At 46.6% G+C, this 12,546-nt stretch overlaps 1 protein-coding gene across 1 annotated transcript in view; it reads right to left on the reverse strand.

The window, feature by feature from the left end:
* Positions 1-7,408, reverse strand: part of DARS1 (aspartyl-tRNA synthetase 1) — a 72,777-nt gene extending 65,369 nt beyond the window's left edge. Inside the window, exons 1-2 of the mRNA XM_077830008.1 lie at positions 7,150-7,408; positions 5,544-5,601 (exon numbers count right to left, since the gene is read on the reverse strand). Of these exons, the coding sequence (XP_077686134.1) occupies positions 5,544-5,601; positions 7,150-7,215 (124 nt within the window). The 5' untranslated portion in view covers positions 7,216-7,408. The remainder of the gene's footprint in view (positions 1-5,543; positions 5,602-7,149) is intronic.
* Positions 7,409-12,546: the final 5,138 nt, after the last annotated feature.

Here is a 12,546-nt window from a genome sequence, read left to right on the forward strand (position 1 = left end):
AAACTATTTTTCCAGAAGTAAACAGCTACTTTTGTAGAAATGTTGGATGAATTTTAGCTTGTTGCTTCTCTTTCTGTCCTCTCTCTGCTGACATGCTGATTGTTCATGCCAAGATTTGTTCTTGCCTTGAACGACTGTAACCCTGACCCTCATCTCTCTTCAAGGCACCCAACAAGTTGCAGCTAAAACAATCTTCCCTTCATGCTGTTCCAACTATGTCCCCTCTCCCAGGGGTCTCTTTAATGGCTGTCTTTTCCCAGATCAAACTCAAGCTCCAAGTCCTCACCTTCAAGGTGCTACCCATTTTTGCTTCTGCCCACGTCAACCTTTATTTCTATCTACTGTCCTGTTCACTACATAAGTTGTGCCCATTCTTTTCACCTCATTGTTCCTTCTGTCTCTTCCTCCCACTTGTGCATCTATACCTTTTTTCTTTACTGTGCACTACACCCAAAACAGCCACTTCCTTTCAGGGTGACAAAAATCCTCACCTGCTGTTCAAAACACACTATTAAATTACCTATTATCCACTAACTCCACTCCAGCTTCTCTTGTGCCTCACCTTATTCTAAACAAGGAAAAATTTAACCAATAAAACAAGCTGTATCAACTGTACAAGTCAATCTTTATTGTAAACCAAGCTCTTTCATTCCCTCCCCTAAATCTTTGTCTTTATCGGTGTTTGTCCAATTTCTATTGTAGATTCCTCGAGGCAGGGTCTCTGCCTTCTGATATTCCTATGGTGCTGCATAAATAAAAAAGGCAGATGACTTATGAAGGTTGAGCAAAAGGAGCTGAAACTCAAAAGCTGTAAAGATGCAAGTAGTTACAGCAAGGGGAAATGGGCTAAAAGGAGGGAGAGTCAATTGGGGTTTAATTAGCAATTACAGCCTGAAGCAGACAGGAAAGATTCTAAAGACATGATTTAATGGGATGTGAGAACATCAGATAGCCGCAGGGTTGCCAACATTAGCAGAAGAGAGACTGAATTTATAGTTACAAACAGGCCATGACTGAAGGAGGAGATGGGTTTGAGATCAGTGTAGTAGGGAGAAGTACCTATGAAAATGTTGTGTGAAGTAGCCCAACAATTTTGACTTAGATTTGGGGAAAAACAGGAATCCATGAATATAGTGGGATGATAATGGTCCTGCTTCCTAGACTGAGAGAATAAATTGGCTGTATTATTCTGCACCTTTCAGCCTAATTATCAAGTGACTAATGATTTTGGGTTCTCAACTAAGATGTCTCAAAACGTGGGCACTAAAAAACTGAAGTATTCAAAATCACTAATCACTTCTGAAAATTTATGCTACTAAATTTGAGAAGCAATTTCATTAAACAAGTTGCGAAGTGACTGAGGATCAAAGAAGGATGTATTCTAGCAATGTTCCAATATAAGGAACAAATTTAGAGATGCAATATGGGGAAAAAATACGTTTGGGGTCAAGGGAGCTAAGTAAAAATCCCAGTCACAAACATCCAAAGACACAAGCCAAAAAGACAGTTTCAAAAGCTAAAGTTGGAGTGGGAAGTTAGTGTGGAGTTAGAAGCCAATGGATAATACAGACAAAAAGAAAGGACTTCACCTAAAAGTGATAAGTCAAGGTTAAAGATAACACCACCCCCTCAAGAGGAGATGGCCAATTTATTTGGTTCTTGACATCAACCTAAAGGCACTTCATAGGGAAAAGTGAAATGAGAGACAGTAGAAAGCAAGTATTCAAAGAGGAGTGTGCTGGATATATAGCATGAGCAACAGTATTCAATTACACATCCTACTTGATCTCAGTATGACGAGACTAATCCATAATGAGAGGCAATGAGATGTTTTTATCCTGTGAACTTCCGACACACAGTGATCACCACTTTCTTTAAAGTACAAAAGCTTTTAGCAAGGAAGTGACTATATGGTTAGACTGTAGGGAGAATATTGTACAGCAACTACAATTGTAAGAACTTGTGAGAAGATCTGAGCAGCAGAACATGTAGACAAGAAAGTACTTTTCCACTGTTTTTCTTTTAAACTAATATTGTTTCTCCTTATAAATCCCAACTCTTCTCAGGCGTGTTGGTTCTGTGGACCTTGTAATTTGAAGAAAACATTTTCAGTTAAGTATAGAGAAAATGTCCTATTTTTCAGTAAGGCAAAATCCACAAATCCTCAGACTGGGATTTTAAAAGTAAGAGAATTTCTGGGGGTGAGGGTGTTAATTTTGACGAACTAAACGAAGTTTTCTTTTTTCCTTCTTGAACTCATCTATTGAAGAACTACAGCACCGGGCACTCTCCTGCCAAAGCATGGGTTGATAACCATATGGCCCAATTACAGACGGGTCTGTAAAACTCTTTTGGGCAAGAACATGGCTATTGACCTTAAGGAGTTTGCTCTAATTTATGACAGAGAAACCCTATTACATGGTTTGTATGTCTTCAATATACATCATTTAATCCACCTGGAAATTGATGGTTTTGCAACTCTTGTCACTCTCTGAAGGATCATATAGGAAATCTAGGTTTATGGGCCTGCAATCTCTTCTTGTGTAATGTAGGACAATCTGTCCCTTATGTCACGCTTTATTATGATCCCTGAAAAATCTGTTTCTCTGTAGAACAGTCTGTACTTCTTCCTGTGCTGTCCAGTCATCGTCTCTTTTCTTTTTTTTAAATTTCTTTGCTTCTGTTAGCGTGCTGCCACAATTTTACCCAATTTCTAGAAGCTGTTGAGAACTCTATGATGATTTTCCACATGCAAATCCACATGTGCCTACATATAGCATGTTGTAATTCATGACTCTGGTTGAGAAGGGGAGTGTGTCCATATGGACGTCAGAGAAGAACAGTTAATATAAACTTTTTCCAGAAGGAAGCACCCAAATTATGGACTCTCTTGTCTTGAGTGGTAGTTCCTCCAAGACTGTCAATCCAAACAGGATACCTTGGGGTAGATATTGCTGATGCTGTTAGGGACAAACCAAACTCATAATTTCCTTTAAACAATAACACCATTCTTCTGTCAGTGGAGTCCTTTGGTAAGAGGCCTCCTTTCCTATGTTGCCACACACTCAATTAAGAATGAGAAAGTGGCATCTACCTTGGTCTTAGATTTGTGTACCTGCCCCCAGTATCCATGCTCCCCAGCTGCCACCCTGCCCACAACCCCTCCCCCCCACTGAAAACCTGGGCATCCAGGTTCCAGTTCCCTATCCGCAGGCAGTTTTGCAGGGCCTTCAGCCAGGGAAGGCACATCCCAGCACTTCTTTCCCTGGCTGCAGCTCCACATACCTTCCTTCTCTTATTGGCAACTGCTGCACAATGGCAACTTTTTGCTAGTAACCAAGGGGTTGCTAATAAGCAGAATCTATTGAATTTCCCACAGCTGATGCACTTTCCCCCTTCACAGCATTTCTGGTGGCGTTTCTTTGGATTTGAGATCTCTGGGGCAGGGTCCTCCCTGATAGGCAAAGAAAGGTACTGCGCTTTATCAAGATAAGGAGGTCCACAGGGCTGCTTGGTGGAAGGTCTGAAACTAGCAGAAGGGAACTGTTCTTGGGACTCCACTGTGGTGCAAATCTCCAAACCAAGAAGTTCTGGAACACCAGATCTGCTTGCTGGGGTAGTCAGTGTCCTCTTGGAGAAGGGCATAGGGGGAAAAGCACCTTGGGCAACCCTTGAAGAATGGAGAGGAGGGTTAGATGAACAGTCTGGGGTTGGCCCATAAACACTTATCATATTTTCTTTGTTAGTACATCTTGACATGTCAGTTCCTTATCCTTCTGTGGCCCGGTATAGTTTGTGCAGAGCTGCAATCACCAGTAATGGAGGATGTGTAAAAGGGGCAGGTTTTTCCTTTAATTTTACTATTTTCTGCCATAGTTTCTTGCTTCTAAGGCTATGAGCAGAGACTAGTCCAGTGGTTAAGCTGCTGGATCACAGGAGACCTGGGTTCAATTCCTCATTCTGTCACAGACTTTGTGACACCTTGGGCAAGTCACTTAGTCTCTTTGTACTTCAGAACCGAATCTGTAAAATGTGAATACTTCTCCATTTCACAGCGAGGATAAAAATCCATGTTTGTTAGGTGCTCATGTACTGTGATGAGTAGCCATGTAACTATATATGTATTTATGGCTGACAGCTGCTGCAATATCTCAGAGTGCTTACTCCAAACCAAGGGAACAAATGCTTTTCCATGTCCTAGGACTTGCTAAACTAATTTAAATTTTAGTAAATCAGTTTTAGAACGGTAACATTGTACATGGCAATTTTGTTTTAATCCTGAGAAAGAGTCAAGCCTGCAGTGGGGGACAAAGACAAAAACTCTTGGTTCTTCAGGGGACATTTAGGTCGCTTCAGTGACTGAAAGGTCTGTCTCTACTTCCAGTACTGCCAACAAGCTGAAGAGGCAGCGTGAGGAACGGTAGATCTTTCCCAGCTAAAGAATGAACATTTTAACAAATTAGGCCATGCCTACACTGCAGGGACAATAGCAGCATAGCTATGGTGCTGTAGCTCTGCAAACATAACCCTGGAGCACAGGGGTGGGCAAACTTTTTGGCCCAAGGGCCACATCGGGGTTGCAAAACTCTATGGAGGGCTGGGTAGGGAAGGCTGTGCCTCCCCAAACAGCCTGCCCTTCCCGCCCTGACTGCGGGACTCCCGACCCATCCAACCCCATTGCTCCTTGTCCCCTGACTGCCCCCTCTCAGGATCCCACGCCCCTAACCAGCCCCCCAGGACCTCACCCCCATCCAACCCCCCACATTCCACTGACTGCCCCTCCAGAACCTCTGCCCCTTATCCAACCCCACACACACACACTCCCTTCCCCCTTACCATGCCGCTCAGAGCAGCAGGACTGGCAGCCGCGCCACCTGGCCGGAGCCAGCCGCACTGCCTGCATGGCGGCGTGGCTGCAGGGGAGTGGGGACAGCAGGGAAGGGGCCAGGAGCTCAAGGGCCGGGCAGGACAGTCCCGCGGGCCGGATGTGACCCACGGGCCGTAGTCTGCCCACCTCTGCTGTAGCAGATGCAGCCTGCAGTAATGGAAAGGGTTTTTCTATTTCTGTAGGAACACCATGTCCCTGAGTGATAGAAGCTAGGTTGACAGAAGCATTCTTCCATCAACCTAGCTGCATCTACACCAAGGGTTAGGTCAGCATAGCTTCAGCACTCGGGACTGGATTTTTTCATACCCCTGAGCATTGTAGCTATGTTGACGTACATTTTAAGTGTAGATCTGGCCTAAGTGACATCCATATTTTATTGCCTAATATTTCATCATCTGTCTTTGCAGATCAGTGCAAATGCTTTCAGAGCCTTTAAACATTTCAAAGCAATAATTCTGGAGTAACAATTAGAATTAATTTTTTTTTCAAACACCTGTGCTCTAGTAGTATAAATGGACACAGATAGGGAGACAAGTAGTGACAAGGGAGACAGAAAAACAGTCTAGCAAAGAAGCGTTCTAGGTCAAAACTGGCACCACAAGTATCCAACATAGTATAAATTGTTTTAGAAGTTTGTTTTGTTTTTGTAACTGACCTGATTTCTCTTGTGATTGTATCAGTGGTAACACGCCATATCTCTCCTTAGCATAATCCTAAAAGGTGTTGGAAGGGACAAACAAAAATTATTTTTGTCAAAGAAATCTATACAAAAGCATGGAAAAAATAATTACATAGTCAACTGGCCCATGTCAGGACAACAGGGTAATCTAAAATAATTATAGCATTATTCCCTATAAGCTTCTCTATGTGTTACTACGATAGCCAAGACGAGCTGATGTATCATTGACAACTGCTACAAGATTAAATGCACGGGAACAGGGCATTATAAATGGAGCGATCCCAATCCTTGAATCCATTTTCCCTCTTAGTCCCCTGGAGCCCAAGTCTGCAGTGAACAAAGTAAAGTTCATCAATTTACCCAGCTGTGTGCCTGACAAGTGAACAGATTTGGCATTTTTCTTATTCTATTAGAATATTTTGGCAGTTGTGTACATTTACTGGCAGCTAATAGAGGCTTACCAGTTTCTATTGTTTTTAGTGAAGCCATCTCTGCCCAGAATTAATTATGAAGGGTTCATTTTTCACATTTTAAAATTAAACAAATCCGCTCCCTGGGCACGTGCTATTGATGTTTGTTCCACACGCCATTACTAAGGCTATGTCTACTCTACCGCAGTAAGTTGACCTACACTACACAACTCCACCTTCCTGAATAACGTAGCTGGAGTCGACATATCTTAGGTCGTGTTACCGTGGGGTCTACACCGGGGCGGGGGCATTGACAGTAGACTTTCTCACTTCGACTTTTGTGGGGGGGGCGAGGGGGTGTAGAATACAGGGGTAAACTGGAGAGTGATCTGCTGTCAGTTTGGCCGGTCTTCACTAGACCCCCTAAATCGACCACAGGTGGATCGATCTCAGAGCCTCGATCCGGCTGTAGTGTAGATAGAAAATGAGTACTTGTGGCACCTTAGAGACTAACCAATTTATTTGAGCATAAGCGTTCGTGAGCTACAGCTCACGTAACCTAAGGTAATGTTTTCTTTATCTGCAAAAAGACTTCGGTTTTCCACTTTTTCAGCTTTGACCTGTGATCTCAAAGTGTAAGACACAGACGCTTCCCAGGCCATCAGTTATACTCAGGCCGTAACTCCTATTTCGGCGCAGTGACGCTGAGGTGTTGATCTGGCACCTGACTGCCCCATGAGAATAACTGGAGCGTTTCTCATTGCTCGTGTGGGGACCCCGGTCGCGCACACACCCACGACACAACCCCACGAAGGATAAAACGCCATTAGTTTCTTGGGGGCTCAGACACGAGACTGAGAGGGGCCGCATAAGCACAGAGATCGCCACACAGAGGTGCAGCTGCCCCCTTTGGGAGAGGGGGGAGGAGCCAACTCCCGAGGCTGGGCATAGGTCCTCTGGGAGCCCGGGGGAGCGGGAGGCGAGCACGAAGCCATCTCCCGTGGTGTGGGCACTGCCTCCCTCTGCCCTGCCCTGGGGGGGGGGAACCTTAGGGACACCTGCCTCCCCTCCCCCAGGGCCTCACCCCCCGAAGGCCCGCCCGTCCCTCGCGGCAGCCCACACACCCCTCCACCCGGTCCCGGTGCTTTCTCCCTCACACCGCCCGGACCCACATCGGCAGGCGGCGGCTCCATGCTAGCTCGGTCGCGCTCCTGGCTCTTGCGGGCGGCGCTGGGCATCTGGCCGGTTCCTGCAGCAGCGTCTGCCCCTCGGCGGCTCCCGTACAGGACGTGGCGAACCCGCTCCCTCCCCCAACTCCTCGGCTCTAGCCGCACACACTACTCAGTCCGCTCTGCCGCGTGGCCGCACAGCTTCCGGGCGCGCAACGCTCGCGAGAGCGGCTGTCGGCAACGGGAGAACATCTATCAGTGGCCGTGCCCGCCTAGGCAGACACGCAGAGAGGTCCGTTCTCTCGCGAGAAGTGGCCAGCCTGCTCGCAGCGTTCCTTTTCCCCCGTCCCCCCAATGGCATCTCCTCTCGCTCAGGCTCCTCCCCGCCCCCGGGGAGACTGGGAAGCACCCGCCCCCGGCACGAGCTGGGGCCTTGTCCAGCGGGTCGCCACCGCCAGTCTGCGCTCCCCGCAGGCGGCCTGGCTCTGGGTGTCCAGCCCCGCTCCTCAGCCCCCGCCTGTGTGCCCGGTCCCTGGGGAATAGCACGCGCTGAGGCAAACCCAGGTGCTTCCGCCTGTGCAGGTGCCAGCGCCCAGCTGATGCCAGAAGGGGAGGTTGTGCCCAGCTGCTTGGTGCCGTGGCTGCTTCTCCTCCCCTGCCCCCCAAGACTGGGGAGGAGGGGGGGCTGGTTAGCGCTAGAGTCCAGCTTAAATTGGAGTTTCGAGTGTCTGCGTTTGGCCTCACAAATCTCTTGCTGTGTGACTGGTGTTCCCCACTCCCTGCCCTGCTGTGTAGTATTCTGTGCTGGCTCTAGTCCAGCTTCCAGGCCTGCTCGAGTCCCTGTGGTAATTTCCCCTTCTAGCTCCATCTCATAGAGCTATGCACTGTAGCAGCCATGGACTCACATCACGCAAGACAAAACCTCTTCCTTGCCCCCTGAATTGCAGCATGCAGTTGGAAGGCATCAGCAAAAGGCACAAAATCTGCTTTATATGCAGTGTTGCTGTAGCCCTGTTGGTTCCAGGATATTGGAAAGATACGGTGGGTGGGGTCAGATCTTTTACTGGAGCAATTTCTGTTGGTGAAAGAGCCAAGCTTTCAAGCTACACTGTCCTCTTCAGGTCTGGGAAAGGTACTCAGCGTCATAGCTAAATGCAAGAGGAAACATTGTTTAGCATAAGCAGGTTTCGGAGTAGCAGCCGTGTTAGTCTGTATTCGCAAAAAGAAAAGGAGTACTTGTGGCACCTTAGAGACTAACCAATTTATTTGAGCATAAGCTTTCATGAGCTACAGCTCACTTCATCGGATGTATTCAATGGAAAATACAGTGAGGAGATTTATATACACACAGAACATGAAAAAATGGGTGTTTATCATGCACACTATAGGGAGAGTGATCACTTAAGATTGACAGAGCCAGAAGAGTACCCAGAAGTCACCTAGTACAGGACAGGCCCAACAAAGAAAATAACAGAACGCCACTAGCCGTCACCTTCAGCCCCCAACTAAAACCTCTCCAACGCATCATCAAGGATCTACAACCTATCCTGAAGGACGACCCATCGCTCTCAGAAATCTTGGGAGACAGGCCAGTCCTTGCCTACAGACAGCCCCCCAACCTGAAGCAAATACTCACCAGCAACCACACACCACACAACAGAACCACTAACCCAGGAACCTATCCTTGCAACAAAGCCTGTTGCCAACTGTGTCCACATATCTATTCAGGGGACACCATCATAGGGCCTAATCACATCAGCCACACTATCAGAGGCTCGTTCACCTGCATATCTACCAATGTGATATATGCCATCATGTGCCAGCAATGCCCCTCTGCCATGTACATTGGTCAGACTGGACAGTCTCTACGTAAAAGAATAAATGGACACAAATCAGATGTCAAGAATTATAACATTCGTAAACCAGTCAGAGAACACTTCAATCTCTCTGGTCACTCAATTTCTGACCTAAAAGTGGCAATTCTTCAACAAAAAGACTTCAAAAACAGACTCCATTGAGAGACTGCTGAATTGGAATTAATTTGCAAACTGGATACAATTAATTTAGGCTTAAATAAAGACTGGGAGTGGCTGAGTCATTACACAAAGTAAAACTATTTCCCCTTGTTTATTCCTCCCCCCCCCCCCATTCCTCAGACATTCTTGTTAACTGCTGGAAATGGCCCACCTTGATTATCACTACAAAGGGTTTTCTCCCTCCCCCCCCCCACTCTCCTGCTGGTAATAGCCCATCTTAAGTGATCACTCTCCTTACAGTGTGCATGATAAACACCCATTTTTTCATGTTCTGTGTGTATATAAATCTCCTCACTGTATTTTCCACTGAATGCATCCGATGAAGTGAGCTGTAGCTCACGAAAGCTTATGCTCAAATAAATTGGTTAGTCTCTAAGGTGCCACAAGTACTCCTTTTAGCATAAGCAGTTACCACACGTTCTAAGACCTGAAGAAGAGCTTGAAAGCTTGTCTCTCTCACCAACAGAAGATGGTCTAATAAAAGAGATTACCTCACCCATCTTGTCTCTAAAATCCAGTTTGAGAGCAATGTTCCCTCTAATTTTTTACAGGTTTCAGAGTAGCAGCCGTGTTAGTCTGTATTCGCAAAAAGAAAAGGAGTACTTGTGGCACCTTAGAGACTAACCAATTTATTTGAGCATAAGCTTTCGTGAGCTACAGCTCACTTCCTCGGATGCATTCAGTGGAACATCCACGTGCGGAATGAATTTTGTTATGGGCACCAATATGCAGGTGATGTTTGGCAGGGGTGGGGCTGAGGGGTTCAGAGTGTGGGAGGGGGCTCAGGGTTGGGGTAGAGGATTGGGTGTGAGGGCTCCGGCTGGGGGTGCAGGCTCTGGGGTGGGGTTGGGAATGAGGGGTTTGGGGTGTAGGCTGCAGCAGGGAGAGAGGACACCCCCCAGCCCTCTCTCGCCGCATCGGGCCGGGGGAGAAGTGCCTCTTCCCAGCCACGGCAGTTCCTATGCCAGGGAAGAGGCGTCTCTCCACCAGCCACGGCAGTTCTGCCAGGGCAGAGGCACATCTCCCCCGGCCACAGCCCTTAGTCTGCTGCACAGACGTGCAACTTAGAGGGAACGTAGTTTGAGAGTCTTTGTGATACCTCTCCAGCACACAGAGGAAAGTAAGTTTAGATAGCATATTGATAGTTGTATTATTATTTAACAGTAATATAAGAGCATCAAAAAAATTAGGCTTTCAAGAGGTGTCAGATTTCTCTTTCCTAGTTCTTACTGCTGCACTTAATGACAACAAATGCAAATCCTGTGCCTCACCACTAGATAAAAGGTGCATTTGCTGCTATACTGGAAAGGCTCATTGCTCTCTGGAATTCCACTACCACTGAATTTGCTGCAGAATTGGCTTTTTCATTTAAAAAAAAAATGTTTTTGTTACAGAACCTTCCAAATGCAAACTGATGCAGTGATGATTTGCCTATGTCTGCAAACACCTTGAAGCAATAGCTCTAAGTGAACTACCCTATTAAACAGGATAGTAACTCTGAATCCTAAAGGTGGGAGTTTAAAGAGCAGCATTAACTGTTTCATTGCTGGTCCATTTACAAAAAACATCTATCTAATGTGCCTTTCCCACAGACCAAACCACATCTCATACCTCCCCATGTGTCATGATCTCCAACTTTCCAAAAATCTCATCTTCCCCATGCAATACAGAAGTGCATTTTCAGTACAGAATTAGGCAGCACACTGAAAATAAAAAAATAATAAATTAAAATATGACAACTGTACTAATTGTATTCATTCTTATATTTGATTAAATACAAAACTCAATTTTATGTGTATTTAAAGCTGCTGTAGGATTTCCAAGCAGTTGCCCCAGAGTGCTGCAGAGTCCAGACCCCTTGGCACAAAATTCAGGTCAAGCTTGCTGAAGAGTAGAAGGGGCATTGTTTAAAGGTAAACAATAGCTCATCTGCTGCACCTTCTGTTATGAAAAATGGTTGACATTCATTGAGGCAATTTTATTGAAAACCATTTAATTCACCTGCAGTGAACCCAAGAGTGATGAGTAGGAATAAACCTGTTATTAGGCACAGACCTGTAAAAAAGGCGCTAGGAACTCTGCCTAGAATGGGCTGGCTATTCCCTGTGGATTCACTGGGGATTACCAAATGGGGATAACATCACCAGCAGCCAATCAGATGGTCCTCTTGAGTATACATGGATGAAAGGCATATTACACTTAAGTAACAAGACATGACAGACCATGTGTTAGTGCTAAATAATTTATGCCTCAGTCACATAATTAACCACAAAGCCAAGATGAGACCTGATCAGCAGTTTGGGGTTTAAATTAAAACTAGCTTCTCTGTCTGAAAAGAAAGATAGTTAGCAAGTGTTATGATTAGAAGTGCAATGTAGAATTCCCAGTTGCTCTGTTTAGAAAAGACAGGCCCAGGTTTGGTTTGGTTTTTCTGGCAGACATTTAACCATTTTACAGTTCTGTCCTACCAACATTCTTTTCATTGACTCCATTGCATTTCCGTGGTGCTAAAGGTACATCCCTCATTTATATGTCTCTGTGTCCCTATGGAAAGGTTTAACGTTTATTTAATAGACTTCAGTTTTTAAAGTCAGCATTCAGTATTACAGACAGAGTTGATCTTTAGCCATAAATGCTAGTGTTTAGATGTTGATATTCTTGATATTTAAAATACTAGCATTTGCATCCTTAGCGCGTAGGTGATGCATAGCATAGGTCAAGTGCCCCACCAGATTTCTGCTTGGCCTGCCAAGGGGGGAGGGAGAGGGGCTCTATCCTTCTCCTGCTGCACCTGTCCCCTGGCATGCTTGGCCCCTGTGGGGAGTGGAAGGGGCAGGACCAGCCACTTTTCACGCTGACTGCTCCGGGTCACTGCTCTGTGCAGTGCGGCATGTTGGACCCCTGCCCCTGGCAGCTGTGCCCAAGGCACAGAGCAGGATGGAGCCGCTTCTCATACAGCTGAGGGGACAGGGGCTGAGTGAGCCAGGGGCTGAACTTGCCGGCGGGAGGCACACCAGGAGAAGGACAGAGCTCCCACCCCATTGGCAGGTAACTCTTGGGGTGGGAAGAGCATGGCAGGCCCCGGGCTGGGCGCAGGATAGGAAGGTGCCAGAAGCAGGTTCCCTGGCCTCTGTTCAGCCAGGGCTGAAGCTGGCCCCAGCCGGGCCCAGAAGCACATGCTTCCCACTCCTGTGGTCTCATCCCCCCAGGAGCCGGAGGGATTGGCTGCCCTGGCCCAGGGAGGTGAGGCTGGAAGTTTCTCCCAGAGGAGACACATGGCACAATCATGCGTCCTCCCCTTTACATTGTGTTCCCTTTCCCCAGTATTAGGAGGCATAATTATGGTCTATGTGGGAGGCTGGCC

Source organism: Eretmochelys imbricata, chromosome 11, assembly GCF_965152235.1.
Source record: "Eretmochelys imbricata isolate rEreImb1 chromosome 11, rEreImb1.hap1, whole genome shotgun sequence".
NCBI lineage: Eukaryota > Metazoa > Chordata > Testudines > Cheloniidae > Eretmochelys > Eretmochelys imbricata.